This window comes from Antennarius striatus, chromosome 3, assembly GCF_040054535.1.
Source record: "Antennarius striatus isolate MH-2024 chromosome 3, ASM4005453v1, whole genome shotgun sequence".
NCBI lineage: Eukaryota > Metazoa > Chordata > Actinopteri > Lophiiformes > Antennariidae > Antennarius > Antennarius striatus.
Window position 1 is genome coordinate 16,019,413 of NC_090778.1, and position 21,227 is coordinate 16,040,639.

General features: G+C 44.2%; 1 protein-coding gene across 4 annotated transcripts; it reads right to left on the minus strand.

Moving 5' to 3' along the window:
* Positions 1 to 1,410: 1,410 nt before the first annotated feature.
* Positions 1,411 to 19,468, minus strand: nsd3 (nuclear receptor binding SET domain protein 3). Of its 4 annotated transcripts, none has more exons than XM_068310362.1 (25): positions 19,259 to 19,468; positions 16,539 to 17,401; positions 15,329 to 15,571; positions 15,060 to 15,222; positions 14,777 to 14,931; positions 13,835 to 14,449; positions 13,595 to 13,757; positions 13,395 to 13,495; positions 12,425 to 12,470; positions 12,211 to 12,341; positions 11,266 to 11,385; positions 11,047 to 11,173; positions 10,769 to 10,969; positions 8,007 to 8,186; positions 7,162 to 7,185; positions 5,366 to 5,522; positions 4,262 to 4,464; positions 4,052 to 4,164; positions 3,807 to 3,953; positions 3,587 to 3,709; positions 3,138 to 3,254; positions 2,924 to 3,065; positions 2,727 to 2,833; positions 2,433 to 2,637; positions 1,411 to 1,832 (listed from the first exon to the last, which is right to left on the minus strand). In XM_068310362.1, exons 2-25 carry the CDS (start codon positions 17,355 to 17,357, stop codon positions 1,561 to 1,563), a joined length of 4,674 nt encoding a protein of 1,557 aa, XP_068166463.1. In that variant the 5' UTR covers positions 17,358 to 17,401; positions 19,259 to 19,468; the 3' UTR covers positions 1,411 to 1,560. The 4 variants fall into 4 exon arrangements, with proteins under 4 accessions (XP_068166463.1, XP_068166461.1, XP_068166462.1 ...); XM_068310360.1 differs by having other exon boundaries at positions 7,162 to 7,308; XM_068310361.1 differs by having other exon boundaries at positions 7,162 to 7,308; positions 13,595 to 13,754; positions 19,259 to 19,467.
* Positions 19,469 to 21,227: the final 1,759 nt, after the last annotated feature.

Here is a 21,227-nt window from a genome sequence, read left to right on the forward strand (position 1 = left end):
TGTTATACCATTAACGTATTTATAAAGTCAAGCATGTCCTCCAGGTGGGAAATGAAGACGTACACAGAGGACTTCTTTGTACAAAGACAAGCTGGGAGTCATTCCTACTTGTCCTCCCCCCCCAAAAAAAAAAAATGACAGAAAGAAAAAGATTTTAGGCCACTTTCCTGAAATAAACAAAAACCATGTCCAGCAACCCTCTACAATTCTGACCGCGAGGAAAAAAAGTTACAACACAGTTTAAATTCTGATTTTACTACAAGAAGAGGTATCCATTTAGAAAGACTTGTCCTTTGTTTTTTTTTCTATACATTTCTGTATGTGTGACATTGCTAAAATGTTAGCGACAAGCTGTGTAAAAGTGCTTTTTAGAAAGGTTTGGCAAAACAAAACAAAACAAAAAATTAAGAAAAAAAACCCCAAACTAAAACAAAGACAAGCGGTACACACAGTACACAACATTACTGAAATGAACTGCATCTGGCAGTAGTTCCTACAGCCAGAATCAAACTTAAGGCTGATTAACAATACTTTAAGACGGCACCAGTGATCACAAGATGAGCCCCTCCAACTATAATACAAGTAACAGTTACACTCAGGGGAGATGTGGAAACGGAGCTTCATGGAAAAAACAAAAATTTAACGGTTTTGTTGTTTAAATAAGCGTTTCCCTCTTCCAGGAACAAACTACAGAAGTGAGGCTCCATGCCTCCCCATTTTTAAGTACTTTATAATAGTATGAGCCAATTATGTACACAATGGCAAGTGACACTGGCAATATGAAAATCACAAGTACTTCTGTAATGTCATACCATTACACTATATACCATTATAATTCACCTTAATAGGACTATTTTCACAAAGAGGTCTGCGTAATGCTGAACACCTAAACAAACGTAATACACCACTCATCAAGATGAAGTGAGAGAATCTGTCAGTAAACATTAACAAACATAGATACTGTATATAATTATGTACATCTATACCAAGAAGTATATTAAAACCATGTCTAAGGAAGGTTGGAATGCAGTGTGGTCCTGAAAAAAATTGCACAAAATTGGTTGTTTTGCCCCCCCTTTTTCCTCCGCGAGGAACAAGAAGAGATAAATACGAGGACGTGTCTCAGGAGAAGAACGGGGCTCGTCTCTGTGCAGCCCCCCCCCCCCCCATGTGCCAGAAACTGACAATGTGACAACACTTTTCCACAGCTGTAAAAAAAATACCAATGAAACCATGAGATGATGGTGGGGGGTCCTTCTGTGGGGGCAGGTGAGCTGCAGGGGGGGCTTTAGTGGTGCTTCGTGGTGACAGAGGAGGAAAAATGTGGCGCAACTGATGCCTGGACGGTTGTCCTACCGATACTCGTGTTGATCTGCTTCAGCCACAAATGGCTTGGGGGGGGGGGGTGTCTGTCAGTGTTTATCATGGGGGGGGGGGCAGTGGACTGGTCAGAAAGCACTGTATTCCCTTTCATAGCACGCTGCTACAGATCAGATGTGGACCAGGAGGCCGACAGGAGCGCGCCTGAAGGGGAATGAGGTATTGAGGTGAACTGCAGCGTCACTCCGTGATCTGATGTCCCGCCTCCGTCTCCGTGTCCTCTTTGACCTCAACGGGGCTCTCCGGCGAGAGGCGCGACTGGGTTGAGCTGGAGTTGGAGCCCAAGGGGTTGATGGGGTCGTGGCTGGAGCAACAGGGGCGTCCTTCGAGGGAAGAGGGGGTCAGCGCTCCGATCTCGTGGTCCCGGCAGAACGAGCGAGGGCAGAAGTCGCAGAGGGAGAAGGCCGGAGAGCCGCAGACGCTGCAGCTGTGCCACGGACACTCCCAACGGCCTGCATGCAAACACAGCGTCATGGAGACGGAGCAAAAGTTAGAAGGTAAGCCCCGTCGTCGGTGGTGAGATGATAAGAGAGATAAACATGCAGAAATTTAGCATTTCTAATATAGAAATGTTCTCAAGCAGGAAGAAGTAACTGCAGTCAGAGGGGCTATGATTCATTTCACACATTATTGTGTTTGAAATGGTCACTAGATAAAAGCTACAATACAGTAGAATATGAGACTTCATGGTCATTTTGATCAAGACATCAGAATCTGAAGCATTTCCATTTGTGATAACAATGATGTTCAGCGACCCTCCTTAAAAAGGACGGGGGACAAAACGAGATCCCTAAATGTCTGGACTCTTTTATACCTTATTCTAAAAGCTTGTTTTTCTTTCTTGAGAATTACGGGACACATTTATCTCAGGTCTAATATATATCAATAAAAAAAAAAAATCAAAATATATATTCCTCACATATTGGCAGGTTGAAAAAGACACACTGACTTCATGAGTACTAAAGAATAAAGACACTGAGTCCATCTGCAGTAATAATTTGGGGTAGGTACTAACAAAGAGGTGTTTTGACAGACTTAAACGTTCTCGTTACCATAGGGGGGCTTGGTGAGGTTCAAACACAGCAGGTGGTACGCCTTCGGACAGTCCTTCCTGTCACACATCACCAGCTCCCCCCCCTCTCCGCAGCAGAAGCAGAAGTACTCGTGCACGTGTTTGCCCTCCAGCTTCAGCTTCCGCTTCTTCGGCTTCAGTCTGGCGTTCCTGGCCTTCTCCTCCTTTTCCAACACCACAGCGCTCTGGAGGAAAACGGAACGACATTCAGCACCGACAACAACGTTACAGAGGTGCTCTGGAACTGATTGGGGGAGGGGTTCCATTTCCTCACCGTCGGCTGCACCCCCAGGAACCCAGAGCAGTTGTCGGACCCACAGTGACAGGTGGTCCTCCTGTTGCCCACACAGTGGAGGTTGTAGTTGAAGGTCAGCTCAGTGTCTGCAAGAACATTTCCCACAGAATGGACCATCCGTCTTTCTCTGGGTGCAACACACATCTAAGGTCGTAACAGCGTGCGTGAGAACTCACCAGCCTCAATATCGCAGAGGGCGAAGAGCCCGATGCGGACGTCTCCATTCACCGTCCACTTCTGCGTCTCACAGTTGGGGCTGCAGCTGTGGTTGATGAAGCGGGAGGAGTTCCCCTTGGGGCCGGCGTCGATCACACGGTCCTGAGAGGACAGACGGACAGTGAGACACCTGGACTGGAGCGGTTCTTTCTGCTGCTGCGTCGCTCATGTTACCTTAGTGAGGGTGAGCATGTAGAAGTTGGTCACGTGATTCTCTTGGGCGCGTTTGATTCGCTGTTGACACTCCTCTGTGTCGATCACCTCTCCAACGTACTCGGTCACGAAGTCACCCTGGAGGGAATGAACCTGTTTTTACTGTAATTCAGGCTCAACACAGAAAACGTAGTTTAAAGTAAAAATGAACGAGACAGGAAGGCAGGAATAACTGACGAGCACACATGGAGTCCAGAACCGCTGAGCCGCCGACATTAGGAACTGTCTGATCACTGAGTCACTGAACAAAAGCTTAAACCTTAAACTGTGACTGAACTGGTAAGTGTTTTAAATAAGTATTTTCCACACTATAAGGCGCACCTAAAAGCCTTTAATTTTCTCAAAAACCAACAGCGTGTCTTACAATCCAGTGCGCCTTACATATGAAAACAGTTGGGGCATCACACTACCTTCTTGAGGACCTGGTTGGTCTTCAGGCCCCAGCCGCAGCCGTCTGTCTTCACCACTTCAGTGTCAGCATACAGACGCTTGGAGAAACACTGGTTCTCACAGCTGTCTCCTGCAGGACACACCTGACAAGATAAGAAGGCAATGAGGGTTAGAAAGGAGATTTCTCATGGCTGAATCATCGGTTATCTTGTTCAGAAAACATTAGTGAGCTGTGTAGACCTGTGGGTGGCACTCATACTGCAACACGCGGTTGAGACACTGGGACTGGAGGCTGCAGGGATGTTCGTCTGTTTGTCTGCAGTTGCATCGCTGGATTTCTGACAGGTCGGCTACGTGCACCTGCACCTTCCCCACCGGTTTGTTCGACTAACACAGGGGGGGGGGACGCATGGTGTATGTGAAAACACTGCAGACGTATTGAATAGAACATATTTACCCGAAGAGGTGTATTAGAATTACATTACCTTGATGAATTTGTAGGGCGGCGGCTTGCGAGAGTTGCGTTCCTGCTCCAGAGCCTCCCTACTTTCCCTCTGTGCCTTAAGCTCCTGAAACCGCCTCGCCGCCTCCTCCAAAGCTGAAATCATCCAAACAGGAGGTCAGACATTCACAGCCTAACAAGACAAAATCTAAACATCTCTAAAATATAAGGATGCTTTCTAAGTTGAACTTACCTTTCTTGAAGGTTTTGTTGATATTGATCTGACCCGTGACAAAGTTCTTGTCGTTCTCCACGTAGGGGAAGACGCGGCCCTGGTTGATCCAGTAGTAGTCATGGGAGCCAAAGAAGAAGACGGGAAAGTCACCGATATCATGGCGAAGACTCTGAATGTTTGATGGCACTAAGCGAGGGTTGCAGATCTCTGCGGGCCACCACCTGTAAGAGAAGAGGACCGGACGTCAATCAGGAAGAAGGAGACTCTGGTAGAGACATCCTTATTACTACATCCTGAAGATAATACACCATTTAATATGACTTGTGATTCAAAGTTTGTGGAACTTTGATTCACACGTGATCAGGGGGTTGATGTGGACTCAGAACAGAACCACCATCAAACAATCAGAAAATAATGTTTCACTTCTCTTATTCACTGTTTTTGCCAAACACAACTCTCAGCCTTCATTCACTCTGAGTCACTCAACTGAAATTATACTGCATGTTTTACTGAAATCATATAGCATGGTCACAATCATGTAGCTAAACGACTCCACTCAGCTCCTAGCTAGACACGCTTATATGTCACTCAAACTGGACTAAACAATGATGTAAAAAGTGATCATGTTTAGGAATTCTCAGCCTTGGAAACTGAAAACATACTGCCTGTAGTAACAAATGTGCTTTTTGATTTAACATTTGTGACTCAGGTGTATTTAAGTATGTTTAGACGTGAGGTAGGTAGCTGTTTAAATATATCCAATTTGATCATTTGGCAGTGATATTCCCTTTATGTGTGATTTAAAGCTGATGTGAGGTGTTAAGAGGATCCACAGTGACAGGATGGTGTATGAGGGTCTGACTCACAGCAAACAGCATCCAACACGTCAACAGGAGCAACAGTGGCGCTAAATTTTATATTTTGCAAAAACTTTTTGAAGGACAGCGCTGTTCTACACTCTAGAGGAATAATGAGGAATAATGTTTCATCTGTACGTCTGCAAATGCAAAAGTAGTTTCATGTTTCATGAGATTTTTTTTAAGTTTAATAGACCAGAATTAACATTTAAAAAGTTTTAACTGCACGAGTCTTAGCGGGGTATAACCCGTGCTCTCAGCATACCTGTAATTGCCCAGTTTGACCCAGACAATCTGTTTGTAGTGGGGTTTCCTCCCCGCCCTGCAGTCGCTGCAGGACCACGGCCCCTCTGGCATCTCCACATCCAGACACTCCGGGTGGAAGGAAGCTGGACATGAGTCGCAGCACAGCAACTTGCCTCCTACATTTGTATATATGTACACATGTGTATGTGTGCATGTGTGTGTGCATATGTGTGGGTTGTTATGTGTTTGCATGCATTGTGGGAAAATTGATATGCAAAGAGAGGAGGAATGGAAGATTAGGTGTTGCACCTTAAAACCTGGACAAACTCTGAATCTCATTTGCAGACAAGCCTGAGAGAAGTAAGGATACTTCAAAGTATAAAAATACAGCACCAAGATGAGGTTTTCCAACATGTCGTGTTTTATGGATATGGTGTCCTTGTAGGGAAAACACCTCCCACAATAACATCTGGTTGTTAGTTTGAGAAGAAAACCTAAGACCAGGAGCTTTTTGGTTGAGAGAAGACTCCTGAGACCCGTTTGACTGAAAATGGTTGGAAACCTCTGCATGGTGTTCTCCAGTCAGTTTGAATGTCTATTGCAGCAGTTACAGCATGTCTGACCAGATTCAGAGCACTGTACCAAGAGCAGTCTAGGGGAAACACATGCTGCAGCACAAGAGTAAAATCAGCCAGCAGGTTAACGGCTAATCGGGGTTTTAGTCAAATAAATTATGGCAAAAAAAAAGCAGGCATGCAATCCTGCCAGAAGAGCAAAAACATATTGCATCCTGCATAGACCAGCTTGCATGGAATCACACATTTGTATTATAATTTTTCAATTTCCAAAATGTTTTTTTTTTCCATTTTTAATGTAGCATCACAATGGCTGAGTCAATTCTCCATCCTTAAGCTGGGGAATTTAATGGTACTTAAATTTAGTCCTGATTGATTACATTCCATCCAAGGCAGGTCAGAGCTCAAGAAAATGCGGTGAGCAAAGATGTCTTTTTTTTTTTTGATTTTCAGTCAAAAATAAAACTAAGTTGCAATGAGCATAAAAAGTGGGGTGAGGCTGGACGAGGCCTTTCATGTCAAAAACAAGCCCAGAGTGCAAAAGCAGAGAAGCAGGACCCCTCCATCATGTGATGAGCTTCACAAACCAAAGACGGAATCCATATGATTCCAGAGCATCCTGCTGCAGGGCATCAGACAGTAGTTTAAGCACTGGTTTGATGACCAAATATATATTTTCCCTGCAGATAAATTTAACTCTTTGATAAACAAAAGAACAGCTGATGCCCAGATTGACTATTGGTGTAAAGAACAAACCAACCTGACTATGAGCGTCATGCAGGAACTACAAATGAATGTTTAAGCAACACTAGTGTGACCCCAGCTTTGGATTCTTTCTTGGAGCTGCAAATTAGAGCCGATTCAAGTTTCCTTGACATCACGACACTGGCCGTCTATTACACATCGACTTTGTGATTTGACGTCATTTAGCCATGATGGGGAAAAGGCCAATTAAACTTTAGTTTGGTAAATCAGATCCTACATAAAACCCAATGACTGGACTACAGAACTGTCCTTGCATGAGGCTCAATGTTACCCATATCAAGAAAATAGGTCGAGGTTACTTTGCAGCTCTCTGCATTAAAATTAACTGCACATCTGATCAGTTAATTAATTTTTCACTGCAAGGCTTTGAAATGAAAGATGCGCACCAAAAGACAAACTACATCCGAAGCGGAGCAGGCACGACACAAACACAGAGCAGTGGGACAAAAGAGAAAGAGAAAAACTGTGCAGTTACCTTTCCCAACATTCTTTTTGGTAGCTGACGAAGGAGAGGGAATCATAGGTAATTTCAACTCAGCACGATTTGACTCAGTCAGAAGGTAGTGGGACTTATAGGCATATGAACTTAATATGGTGTCAGTAAGGTCTTGCACTAACAGCCCTACACAAGACACACAGGAAGAGACGGGGGTGAGCCGCAGTCAAACTCCAAAATTACCCAAAAATTCACAAAAAAAGAGAAAGAACAAACACGCACATACAGTCTTCTCATACACACAGAAGAAACAAGTAAAACAAGGTTTGTCCCAACACAAACAGACCAAACAGAACGTCAGAACTAAACTACTTAGGTTTACAAACAAGCAAAAACCACAAAAACAAAGAAAAAGAAACAAAAGAAGGAGTTAAATCCTGCATCTTTTCACTCATCGCCATCCATGACAGATGGGATCCTTTAAATGGAGTGCATTGTAAACAGTCTGGATTATTCATAGGAGTAAACCAGACATTTATCATCACTATAAAAAAAACAGGAAGCATGTAATACTGAAAAATAAAATAAGTATCTAGGTTTCAGTTTAAATTAAGGAGATATCACTGCAGGAAAATGAGAAAAAAAAGCTTCTTTTTGCCAAAGATGATGCAAAAACTACAATAATGGAAGCTGATCATGTCCGGCTGACACTCCAGTGAGAAGTGCAGGATTAAATTTTGTGGTTTATCACTGGAATGAAATCATCTAGTGGAAACAAGTCATCAAGTTTAGTGAGGCTAAGAGATTCCACTTTTGTTCGAGGCCACTGATACATCCTGCTGTGTGAGAAGAAGCCCTAACAGCGAGCAGTCATGAGCGCTTACCTCTGGCACACAGAAAGCACCAGCTCACATTGACCGGGGAGGAGAGGAGGCCGTTCCTCTTTGTGTTGCCGTGGCTGCTGCAGATCATAATGTGATGAGTGAGGATGACGCTGCCGGCTGCCACACAGCTGTCTCCTGTGTGATAGGCCACCGGACAGCGGATACAGCGCATCAGGCGGCCTGCATGGAACCACAAAGAAGTGACTCAGTGACCTCATGTGAAATACACAAACACGCTATTAGCTGTGGTACAGAGCAGCAAAACCAGAGGTGTTTGTATACTAAATAACGTGAAGTCCCTTTATCTAGTTGTATTAGTATTGGTTAGCTGTCTTGGATTAGCCACAAATGAAAATAAAATAAGGTTATAAAACAAAAATATACAAAAATCTCAGAAGACATCAAATCACCAGCAGAGAAACTTCAAATCATCGTGACTTCAAAATAGAAACCGGTCAACAAAACAAATGAAAAACAAATAGTAAGAGTAAGAGCCTGTCTGCAGGAGACACGAGCCAATGAACGCCCAGCCCCTCCACAAAAGACAGTTACAAAGAAGAGAACAGAGTGAATGATGGGATTAAAGTGACATTATGTGATCAATCCCGAATCCTCATGGGCCACGGAGATGATGCTGGAACCAATGTTCCCTCTCATTTTTCATGTCTGGGCAAACACACAAGCTTCCTGAGTGCACTGAGGACCACTGTGGCCTCACACCAGTATCACACTTGCTCAAAACCTTGGATCACAGCAAGATACATGGTTTCTCAAAAGAATCAAATTACAGCAGCAATTTTCATTTGTTTATTTTTAATAATAAGTGATTTGGCCCACTTGAAATGAAATCTAATCTTGTTCTTCATGAGCTTGGTAGTATGTTATATGTGAGGGTCCTGCTTTGGCCTATAGGTGAGGTTCAGTTGTGGCCTGGCTTAGGGTCCTGTTCTGGAAGAAATGACACACACCTTTCAGACATAACATTTTTCTTACATTAAACGTTCCCTTGTTGTACAATGACGTGTGCTGTTGCTTGTGACAGAGTGTAAATGGCTGGAACTCTAAAATATCTAATTACTCCTTTTTTTATTAGGATTTCTACTACCCATAAATTAGTAGTGACAGCATTTAATGATAATACGTATCCGTAAAAAAAAAATCTTAATAAATGTCATTAGAATATGCATAAATCGGACTTAAATGTTACCTTATTTTTCACGTGGTTGTACACTTTGTCCAGGTTAATCGCTTTGTCTGCTTCTTGCTTTGGATTTTCTCAAAAAGAAAAAAAACTCACCCAGTTTCACCGCTTCTTCTTCTATTTGCATAAAATCACACAGTCATTCCATCTCAAAAGTAACGCATTTCATTTTTACTTTGGCTTGGTGAGTGGATGTGTGACTACTCGTATGTCTCCAGTCATTAATGAGCTAACCTGCACTTGTCATACAGCAGGACGCACGTGCAGCACCGCCTATGCTCTGATTGGCTGCATATCGTCAGTGAACCTCATCGTATCATTGGATGGATACCTGTCACTCACTGAGTTAGAACTCACACATGCAACTCACACACGCATAGAACAACTCAGGGCAGCAACACCCAACAGTAACAACACCCGGGATATCACAATACGTTACCGAATTTTATTTTTATTATTTTATTTTTATTATTTTCATGCTGACTGTGCGCAATTGCGCAGGCGCGCAGCTTAGAGGGAACACTGGTTGGAACGTTTGTCTGGTGTCCCTCAATGAAACGAACAAAGATATCCGATGAAGGTACTTAACAAACCAAAACTCCTCACGCATTTATGAACGGGGTTCCAGGTCAAGTAAAGAGGCACCGCTGAGGTGATGAACATGTGAACATTGAAATACTGGACACCTGTCTGATTCCATCAATATACCTCAGCCTGATGATGATTAAACCATCATTAAGTGAGGAAAAAAAGTATTTCAACTCAATAACGTGACCTGTAACTCATGGACCTGAAAGGCTTAAAATCAACTCTGATCCGGAATTTCAAGACAATGAAAGTCATTTTTTCAGCGTCAATATTCAAAAAAATATAAAGGCTGCAAAAGGGAGAATTTCACGCTCCAGGTGCGTGCGTTTCTTCTTTTGTACCTGTCTATATGTAGTACTTACAGTATGGTCAAGGTCACAAACAAAAAAGCACTAACCCACCCAATCTCAGTGACATTTTCTCATTCACAGACTTTTTCCAGGCACATTTACAAACATGCTGAAATATGGTTGCAGGGCCAGTGCATGGCTTCCCTTTCACAGATGGGAACATTGTGATAATGCACCATAATGCATTTCCAGGAACAGAGTAAATAATGTTGTGCAGACTCCAGATGCTTCTTTCCTCAAACCAAATAGAGCACTTTTTAGTTTGAGGTGGAACCGGATGTACTAAGCAAAACTGGGTCATAAAATATTATGCAGGAAATGCAGCACAAGAGTTTAGTTGAGGTAAAGTTGCACCTTTTCCTAGTTCTCACTTCCTCAAAGTCTCGTTTCCTCCTCTTGCAATTCTAATTACCTCAACGAGTTCTTTATCTATCTCCTTGCTAATTTCAGATTTTTCTTGGACTGGCTGATAAAATCAGCTAAAAACTGAAGAAAAAAAAAATCACATTTTAATGTCTATATACTTTTTTCACCCTGAAGAGTCGACGACAGCCCTACAGAGGCCACCGCAGGTTTAGGCAGGAGATTAGAGACAGAGAGAAACCAATCAGAAGCTGGTTTACCTTTACTGGCCCGTTGCAAGTCTTTCTCCAGGCAGCAGGTGCAGCAGCTGTGCTGAGGGCAGCAAAATCCTCCTCCCGGACTGCTGGTGGCGCCGGGGAGTTCTCGGACACAGTCCTCGTGGTAGTAGCAGCCACATCCGGACACGGAGCAGCGCGTCACCTCCCGGCCAGCGGTTTTACAGCTGAAACATGGATGGTTGCCTAGAAGGAGAGAAGAGAGCCAGAAATGAAACGAGCCCCCAGGCAGCAGATTGGCTGATGGGAAAAGATTCACTCACCGTTTCTACATTCCAGGCAGGTGAATCTGCCCTCAGGGAGAGACGTCAGACCGAGACACTCCATGTGAAACTGTCTACTGCAGTCACCTTCACATACCACCAAACCCTCGCCATACACCTCGCAGATCTACACACACAAACACACACAGGTGAGCAGGACTCAGTCACGGAAACACGTAGTAGAAAGGCAGAGCGACATAAATGAGTCACCGCACCCACCTGGCAGACGGTGTCTCTCTTGCTACTGCCGCCGTCCTGGCGAGACAACCCAGAGTCGACAGACTGAGTGTCTGAAGCGTCGGCTGCTGCTGGACTGTCAAGGCTCTTGCCAAATAAACCCTGTGAGGACAAAAACACCGACATCCCAGTGGTGAAGAGACTAGATTTACAGAACACCTTTCTCATCTCATCAATTGCACAACGCGCCTTACAAAAAGGAAGCATTCATTCATTCACACTCCAGCTTATAGTGGTGGCAGAAGTGTTAGGAAAAGCGCTCACACCCCCAGAAACAATGTTGGCTTCAATATCTGAAACACTGCAACATGTAGCCCCGGGGTGTGAAAATCATTTTCACCGAGGGCCACATCAGCATAACGGCTGTCCTCAAAGGGCCAGATGTAACTAATAAATGTAAGTAAATGTAATGTAAAATAAATGTAACTACTCCTTAATGTTAAATAAATGTATTACTTATTCAAGTTACAAACATTACAGTTACACAGAAAAAATATGCTGTTGAGTGTTTCTCCGTTATAACATAAATCCTTTTGTCAGGTTACGAAAAAAACTAGGTAACTCCATCAATCAGGGACCAAACTATCCAAATGAATTAAAAAAAATTACATCAAGCACAAGTTAGGACATTAATTTTGTTTAAAATGTTTTTGTCAGAGTTAAAATGGGCTTCATTACTGCATTATGGGAAATTTAGGTTTTGGTGATAGCACACTCTGATCTTTTATGCTCTCGTGGGCCACAATGGGCCCCCGGGCCTTGACTTTGACACATGTGGTGTAGAGTGTCTGCGATCAAACCTCGGCTCTTCCATTGTTCTCCTTCCTGAGCCACACACATCCGTAACATGCAGTCCATGCATTGGAGATATACAGGATTGTCCCGTTTCACTTGGTGGATGTTTCTTTATGTGTTTTCTACTCTTACCTGTGGATCGTTGAGGCCTCTGGAGTCAGAGTCAGAGGTGTCTCTGTACTGAGAAGAAGTCATCTCCACATCTGTGGATGCTCGGCTTCGTTTCTTCAGGGGCTTGCAGGCGTCTGAGATCTCACTAGCTCCTAGAGCGTCGTGGCGAGGCAACAAGAGAGTCTTAAGGAGCGTCCACCACAGACAAAGAATGTGTCAAACAGGGATTTCCTACCTTTTTGCGAACCTGTTCTTAGTGTGGTCTCAGGAGCCAGCACCGCCTGTCAGGAAGTCAGACAAATATTTGGAGGTTATGGTTGTGATATTTGTGATCTACAGGGTACGCTGAGAAATTTTCACCTTAAGGCGAAGTTCAACAAATGACAGAAGTTGTCAGTTCATTGAATTAAAAAGGCGTGCATTCATTTAAAATGTTTTACTGAAGCAGAGAAAACTGATTTGAAATACTCCATTTTCCCGACAAGGTTTAACTCACAGAAAAGACAGGCGAACAAAGTTTCTCCAATTAAATTCTTATAAATTGCATATCTGAAAAAGTTATAATTATCAAAATTTAAATAAATGCTTAAAATTCTAAAAATTCACCATAGGAAATTTTGTACAGTATATGAAGGATGTGAACAAAAAGTTGTTGAAGCATCTTGGAGAATGACATGGGAGATGGAACAAACAGAAAACACAAGAGCTCCTAAATAACAAAAGGCACCACTTCAGTTGGTTGTTGTGTGTAAAGAGTTTAACAAACAAAAGAAAAAAACACTTCTGAGATGTACAGGAGGGGTCCGTTCCACTGGGACCCTCTTTACTGTTTTGTAGCAGGAGATTTAATACAAAAAGGAAAAAAAAAGCAACAAACAAAACTTGTGTAACAAGTTGAATTTGACTCACAACACATCATACATTCAAACATTCTCGGCTCATTACTTCAAATAATACAGTTACCCTGAGATCCGACGGGAAGCAGGAAACAAGTCGTAGCGACATGCTTCGCTAACGCCGCTTGATTGTTCATTTCTTTATTACATCTTTAACAATTTAGCCTTTATTTGACAACGACGCACATGAAAAAAAACAACAACAAACAACAAACAAAAAATGAATGCATGTATAGCAAACACATGCAGATGGACTCAGACGAGGCGTTACGGCAGCGATGGTTCTGAACACCAGGGCAGGAAGGATACCTGTTCCTTTTTGGTTTTCTTCTTGGGGACCGTATCGCTGCCTCGCTCTGACTCAGACCTACTTCTGATTGACCGCCGCTGCAGTTTCCTCTCCTGAGAGCCTGAAAACACCACAAACTATTGAACTCTACCTCGCAAAGTCTTTTAAAATCAAATTCACAAAAAGGCACAAAATCCTGCAGGTCTGCGTCTTTACCGACCTTGTGGACTGCTGTGCTGTGATCCCGGCGAGGACGTCTGCTGCATCCCTCCCTCCTCGCTCTGACTGGCAGGGGAGCCTCTCCTTTCCTCCCCCTCTTCCTCCCCTTCATCCCCATCCTCCTCTTCCTCGGGACTGGGCTCGGGTTTAGCTCTGCTGTCCTGCTAAAAGCACAAATATTTGAATTATCCTTAACAGACACCCGTCGCGTCTTAAACGTTCGGGCCTGCCACCCACCCACCTCGGGGGAGCAGTACCCCAGGTCGGGCTGCCTGGCTTCTCTCTCCACTCGCTCCTCCTTGTCTTCCTCTCTGTCCTTCGCTGGAGACGGAGCAGCTTTTTTCTGCAGGAGAGGCCAGTCGCACTTGGTTATCTCCACGTTCAGCCTCTTCATGGTGATGGAGAGAGGCAGTAGCTTCCTGGCGGCGGCTGTTTTCCAGGCCCTAACAGGCGGAGGCGAGTCCTGTTGCTGCTGCGCGTCACAGCCGGAGCTCCGCTGCGGCGAGTCGCCCCTCTGGTTCTTCTCTTCGTTGGAGGCCTGGGAGTTGCAGCTGTCTTCCGCGTTTGAAACGCTGCACTGTCTGCGCGGCAGCTGCCTTCGCGGTAGCTGCTCCCCGTCGGGCGACTTCGCTCCTCCGTTCTCCTTCTTGCGGACCGAGCCGCTGGAGCGGCGATTTCGTTTCTCAGCTCTGACGTTGGCTTTCTTGCTGGGCGGGGCTTCATTAGGGTCGGGGTCGACGTAGATGAAGGTGTAGTTGTCGATCCGCTCCTGCCGCGTCATCACCAAGGCGTCCTCGGCGTGGCCCACACCCACTTCCCACTGAGAACGCTCCCGCTGAGGGATGGGCTTCAGGAGCTGCAGAAGAAGTCATCAAAAAGATGCAAAACAATTGATGAACTATTTCTAAACAGAACAAATCTGACTTTGGGTCAGGGTTATTGACACTAACTTACACAAATATGTATTGGAAGTAACATCTACGATGGTTTGATTAAAACAAGAAATATCAATGAATTCCGTCTTGTGGTTTTTAAGGAGATGGGGATGGAATAAATCAAACTGCTTCAAGTTTACTTCACTGTAATTATTCTTCGCCTCAAAAAGCTGCTATAGCGTCTAAAGAAAAGATAGAACTCAGGTTAATGACGTTTTTAAACGGGATCATCTTTCTTTCACGCTTACTTTTTGCTTCTCTACAGGGTTTGTGGCTTTGCGCAGAGTTTCAGCCTGAAGCTCCTCAAACTGTTGCTTCCCCTGGTACATGACTATCCTCTTCTCATGGATCCAAGCTCGCTCAGCGATGCTCCCAAAGAACTGGACGTGATATTCCCTGTGACCTGCACAGAGCCGGAGAAAGGAAAACACACGCTGTTTTTCTGAAGTCTGTAACGCGTCATTTATCTGAGGAGGGAAACGTGTCGTTTTAGAGACTTTAAGGTGATTTAAGGTGAACTTGTGTTCATACCTCTGGTGTTTATGCGCGTGTGGACCTTCATCTGAGGGTCTGAGGAGACCATGCAGGGCCACCAGGGGTAGGTGCCCACTTTGGACCACACCAGATCTCCTATCACGAACTCCTTACAGAAACCTGTCTCCTGGATCACAGATGGATGATGGACCTTCGGAACCTAAACGTAAACATGATCAGGATCATTCTGAGTTTAGTCACATCTGCAGTGGTCAGTGTGGCATGAATTGAAAAGGCTGCAAGGAAGGAAGTCGCAGTGATCTTGCCTTCTGTGTCTTTGGTTCGGTTTTGATGACAGTTTTCTGCGGCTTCTCCGTCTGCACTGGGTGTGCTTCTGCAGGCTGAGGCTGGAGGTGGGGGTCCTCCGTCAGGCCCGGGGTACCCGTCTGCGTTGGGTTCAGGCTCTGCTCTGGAACCTGCAGCTGCGACCTGGCGCTCTTTTTCCTCTTCTCTTTCTTTCTCTCGTGTCTGCGCTGCATCTGCGTGGCTTCGCTCTTCTGGGACTCGTTCTGGAGAAAACAACAAGAATTCAGTTGACTTCATGTTTAAAAGGGTCAAGTCTGAACTAAACCTCTCTGCTTACTCAGATGCTGTTGGAAAGACAATTAACCAGGATTAACTCGTTGTACAATTCCATTTCATGCCACATAAGTTTCCGTCGTTGAATCGACACCTTCTTGAGCTTGTTAACAAAGTGTGTTTCTGTTCTATGGAGGGCAGAAATCTTCTAATACATTTCTTGCTTCAGTACAATAAAATACTGAACTCGCAGTTTGGGCAATACCAAAAAAAATCTCATACCAGTTCAACAACGATCAGATCTAAAAAAAAAAAAAAAACCCTCACAAACATCTATGTAATTTTTTTTTTAAATTTTTAAAAAAAAAAAATTGCCTCTATGTATCTATGTAATATTCTACTATGTAATAGGTACAATATTCATCTATGTAATATCTATGTAATCTATGTAATATTCTACATCCAAACAATCTATTGATTAAACAACCCCTAACAACTAGTTTTATGAACAGCTGTAGGTTAAATATACTGCTGGTTCTCCACATTCACAATTTGGAAATAAATTTATTGTCACTGAAAATGCATCAGTAATAATCAGTTCATCTGTAGATTCTTGAATATTAACTGAATTATTTACTCAAACAAACAGCAGCACCAAGTCTGGTGGCATCAAGTTGCAAATTTTGAATAAAACCCAAAGATATCTGAACAACAATGAAATAAATCAGATAAACCACCTGCTGTGAGAAGCTGTATTTGTACTTGAAATTACATTAGTATACTTTCACTTTTTTACTCTGAAAGAGAGATTCTGTAACAAACATTTTAACTTCAGCATGCTTGACCCTAACCTAAAAATGTCCATAATGATGTCACTGATGCATACTGTGTGTGTGTGTGTGTGTGTGTGTGTGTGTGTGTGTGTGTGTGTGTGTGTGTGTGTCACACATGCATTACCTGGAGTTCTTGCAGCAGATCTCCACACAGTGCAGATTCAAACAGTTCTTTCCCGTTCTGATACGTCTTTATGATCTTCAGTTTGATTTCGGGGGAGCTGGTTTTCTTCAGAACCCCCCCCGGGGTGATGGATAGGGCGTGGGAGTGTTGAGAAGAGGGAGTACTGTCCACCAGGGAAGGGGGAGGACTGGAAGAAGGGAGATGTAATGGGGGAGGATGGGGCAGGGTGTGCGTCATGATGTGAGGAGTCTGGGGCACGTGGTGCTGGGGGGGCAGCGGGGTCGGTGGGGGACTCTGCGGGTGTGGGTGCGTTTGTATGTGAGGTGGGTTCGAATGGAAGTGATGTGCGTGGTGGTGGTGGTGATGATGAGGGTGGTGGTGATGGTGGTGGAGGTGGGGGTGATGCGTGGGCAAAGGGGGGGACACGGGAGACAGAGATCTCTCCTGGAGTCCCGGCCCTCTCAGGACCGTCCCCTCGCCCGGCAGGAGGCCGTGCTCCCCGTAGCTCCGGATGGCCCCGTAGCCGTTAGCCGACCCGTTGGGGAACTGCGAGTACATGGAGAATTTTGCCTGCGGCTCATAAATACCCAGCCCGGGGGGGTAGCCGTTGGAGACCTGCGACAGGTCCTCTGAGGCCGACTGGGGGTAGGAAAACTCTGCATCCAGGGCAGCATCGTAGGAGGGTCCACCATCCTCACCCGGGTCACTGCCGGTGTCACAGGTGTCTTCCTGTCTGATGTTGGCTGAGTCAATGAGCTGAGGGGGTTGCTGAATTGTATTTCCCATGATCCCTTGCATGAAAGAGAAGGAGAAATCCATTGTTGGGCTCCTGCATCCTTAACTGTCTTTTTCTTTGACTGGAACTGTTCACAGAGAAACAAAAAAGACGCAAATGAGTCGGATTAAATCAAGATCACTGAATGACCACACACAGTTCTCAGATTACCCAAAGTCCCTGTCTGAGGTTATCACGTTTATCACGGAGGACATGCAGCAGCAGCTTTACATTACATTCATCAGAGTTCAATGCGTGACCCCTCAGGCTCCTGTCCTCTGTAACATTTATGTATGCATGTGTTGTGTTTATGTCGTCAGGTTGGGATCAGGTTTCAGACGACACATCTTCCTAATCCTTCATAACCTACAGCCCTCCACATTGTACTGGCTCCTGTTTACCTTGTGCTAATTATTATACAGAAATGTATGTGTGCTCTACAGACATTGATGTAATCTTACCATTTGTTAACTACATTTTAACATTAAAAAATGCATTTTGCCATGGTAGGGTCTCAAAACATCCTAGAGATCTCATCAGCAAAACCTACACTCTCATTTCAGACATGGATCTCTGTCATGTTAACTCCTACAAACATGTGCTGACTTTAACAACAGTTCTGGAGAATTACAGTATTTTCCGCACTATAAGGCGCACTGCACTATAAGGCGCACCTTCAATAAATAGTCTATTTGAAAAAAAAATTCACATATAAGGCACACTGTCGATTTTTGAGAAGATGAAAGAAAGGCTGTTAGGTGCGCCTTATAGTGCGGAACATACTGTAGTCCTACAGTATGTCCTACAAATGACCGCTTTAAAGCCAAATCAGGCATTGAGAGGTTTAGATATTCCACTCTTCAAAAACCTATTCCAAAAATCTAATTATTAACATGTTAAATCTTAATTATTAACATGTTAATATGAAAAAATTAATGAATAGTAGAAATTAATAACTCAAAAGCATTGATTAATTTACAGGTAGATAAACCTGCTTTCAGAAAAGAGGCCAAATCCTCAGTTGTTCAGGTTCTACAGGCTACTGCTTGGCGTCCATTAATCATCTGTGGAGGGTTTTTTTTTTTTCTTCACGACATCAATTTAAGTTTATATTTATCATCACAGCACATGATGGCTTCAGATCACCAACAAACAAAAAAAACGTGGTGGTGTTTCTCACACTTGACACTTTTGCTGTCCATCCCACCGACAAAACTAAAGAGTGTAAAAGTTGTTTCTGGTCTGGATCGACTGGAGTAGATCTGCTTTAATTTGAGGACATGTTGTCAAAGGAGCAGCCAACACATCCTGATGTGCTCCACTATCGACCACCAAGCCATGCAAATCCACTGAATCTGTTATTTATGGGATTGGAATCTGTTGCGTTCATCATGCCTGCTTCTGCTTTGTTAAAGCGGATCGGAGCGTTTAGACGCGACACGCATCCGAAGCGTTTCCCTGATGTTAGCCTGCAGCTACCTGCCATCCAGCGGGACTGTCTCTGAATAGATACCCGTGGTTTGACCGGATACAACCCAAACCCCCCACACCGGGGAAGAGTGTTCTGCTTATGGGTTACAGGAATAAAAGAGGCCAGCTTTGTTGATCGGTGTGAACGAGTCACAGATGGACCCAGATGAGGGATGGGGAGCTAATGCTAGCTGGGCTAGCTCCCCTCTGCCAACATGGCTGCCTTTCCCCCCTTTAAATCAAATTGTCTGGTGTGATTATCCCTCCATCACTGAAGGGTGGAAGAGAAATGTGCCCAAAAATGAGCTAACTGTACCCGATTGTCCGCGGAAATAGAAGAGGAGAGGAAGGGGGGGGGGGGACAACAAGCAGCGTTAGCGGCTATGGAGAACATGCTGATCGGCGGAGGAGACGCATTTGGACTGCGAGTCGAAAGATGCAGGATAATACAGAACAGAACAAAACATGTCAGTACCTTCAGCGTGTCCCATTCTAAACACATACACCAGCCAGCAACGCGTCCTCGTTTAATCCAAAATTAGAATTAAAATAAATCCTACGCTTGTAGCCAAACGCACAAGGCCTTTCCTTTGCGTTTTAACGCAATTCTCCACATAGAGGAGGAGGAGGGGGTGTTACGCTCTCCGCTCGCTGCCCAATCCCAATTCTTGGCTCTTCCTCAATGTAGGGGCTGAGAACCCTGCGAGGAGCAGATGTGTTCCGATTCTCGCAGGATTGTTGATAGTAATAATTATTAGAATATTTTCAAATCCTTCCTTCCTTTTTTTTTTTTTCTCTGCTCCAAACAAAAAAAAAACAAAAAACAAAACAAACAAAAAACAAACAAACACGCTGCTTCCAGTGCAAGGTGGTTCCAAGCCCAGCTGCAGATCACACAAATCCGACCTGGAGGGTCAATCGGGAGGTGTTGGGTTCGGTGTTGGTTGGCTGTGTCAGGAGGGAGTGGTGGGTCGAATGCTAAGGGGTTGTAATGTCAGTCACAGCAGCGCTGGGAGGAAATCCATGTGTCAGGATTCATGTGAGGATGACTCACTGATGAGTCCAGTTAGATATAAGGTTAAATTACTGGCGTCGACATGATGTTTTAATGTGAAGGGTGTGAACAGTGTTAAATAATTGTTGGGGTTTTTTTTTAATCTGACAACAACACGATGCAGATACTGTGCCTCCGTTTACACTAGTTTCTCTGATAGGCTTTTATACCCCTCCTCCTTGCCTGATCTCTACAGAGATCAGAAAAACACAATGAGGACGTCCCACTCTGTCGTTAATTCCAAGAGCACAACACTTGTGTCATGATTTGAAAATAAAATCATAAGGCATGGTACCATTTGTGCTGGAAATTAGCTACCATGATGTTGTAAAAAACTTAGATAAATTGAAGGCTCAATATATTAAAAGATAAATTAATTCTAATACATGAGCAGTGCCGCAATGTTTTAAAATATCTTCTTCTTCTTTTCCTTTTGGCTTTTCCCTTCAGGGGTCACCACAGCGAATCAGTTGCCTCCATCTAACCCTGTCTTCTGCATCCTCTTCTCTCACACCAACTACCTTCATGTCCTCTTTCACTACATCCATAAACCTCCTCTTTGGTCTTCCTCTAGGCCTCCTGCCTGGCAGTTCAAAACTCAGCATCCTTCTACCAATATATTCACTATCTCTCCTCTGGACATGTCCAAACCATCTCAGTCTGGCCTCTCTGACTTTATCTCCAAAACCTCTAACATGTGCTGTCCCTCTGATGTACTCATTCCTGATCTGTATTCAAATTTATATTAAAAGGCATGTGTTGTTACAGGTCATAATAATTTTTTTAAAAGTTCATTATTTTTAATGAAACTTGGCTTAGACAGTAACACACTGAATCTGTGTGAGTGGTGCCGTTGGGTATTTTTCTCATGTTCTATCAGTCCGTAGTCTCCAGTGTGCTGTCATACGCCGTTGTGTGTTGGGGTAGTGGGGCCAGGAAAAGAGATATGAACCGTTTTAACAGACTTATCCGCAGAGCGGGCTCAGTGGTTCGGCTGAGTCTGGACTCTGTGGAGACGCTTCTGGAGAGCAGGACCATGTCTAAAATTAAGGCCATCATGAACAACACCAGGCACCCCCTACACACCACCTTCTCCCAGCAGAGAAGCACCTTCAGCGGCAGACTGCTGTCACACAGCGCCTCCACAGAGAGGCTGAGGTCCTCCTTCATGCCCCGTGCCATCAGGGGGTACAATGACTCTCTCAGGAGGAGTGGGGGGGGGGTGAAGAGGTCAGCACGCGGTTAAATGGATTTAATTTAATTTAATACTGTTTATATTTAAATTTTATACTGTTTATATTTTAGTTATAGTTTAGTATATGTCCTGTTAATGCTACATGTGTCTGTTAGTGTAGTGTATGTCTTGTGGTATGTCCTGTTTTGTTTTTGT

Excerpts from the sequence above, each read along its gene's own strand:
- nsd3 (XM_068310360.1), bottom strand. The coding sequence starts at position 17,357 with ATGGATTTCTCCTTCTCTTTCATGCAAGGGATCATGGGAAATACAATT. Across the intron at positions 13,496-13,594 it reads ACAGCACAGCAGTCCACAAG|GCTCTCAGGAGAGGAAACTG; the intron begins GTCGGTAAAGAC and ends TGGTGTTTTCAG. Across the intron at positions 4,465-5,365 it reads GTCAAACTGGGCAATTACAG|GTGGTGGCCCGCAGAGATCT; the intron begins GTATGCTGAGAG and ends CTTCTCTTACAG.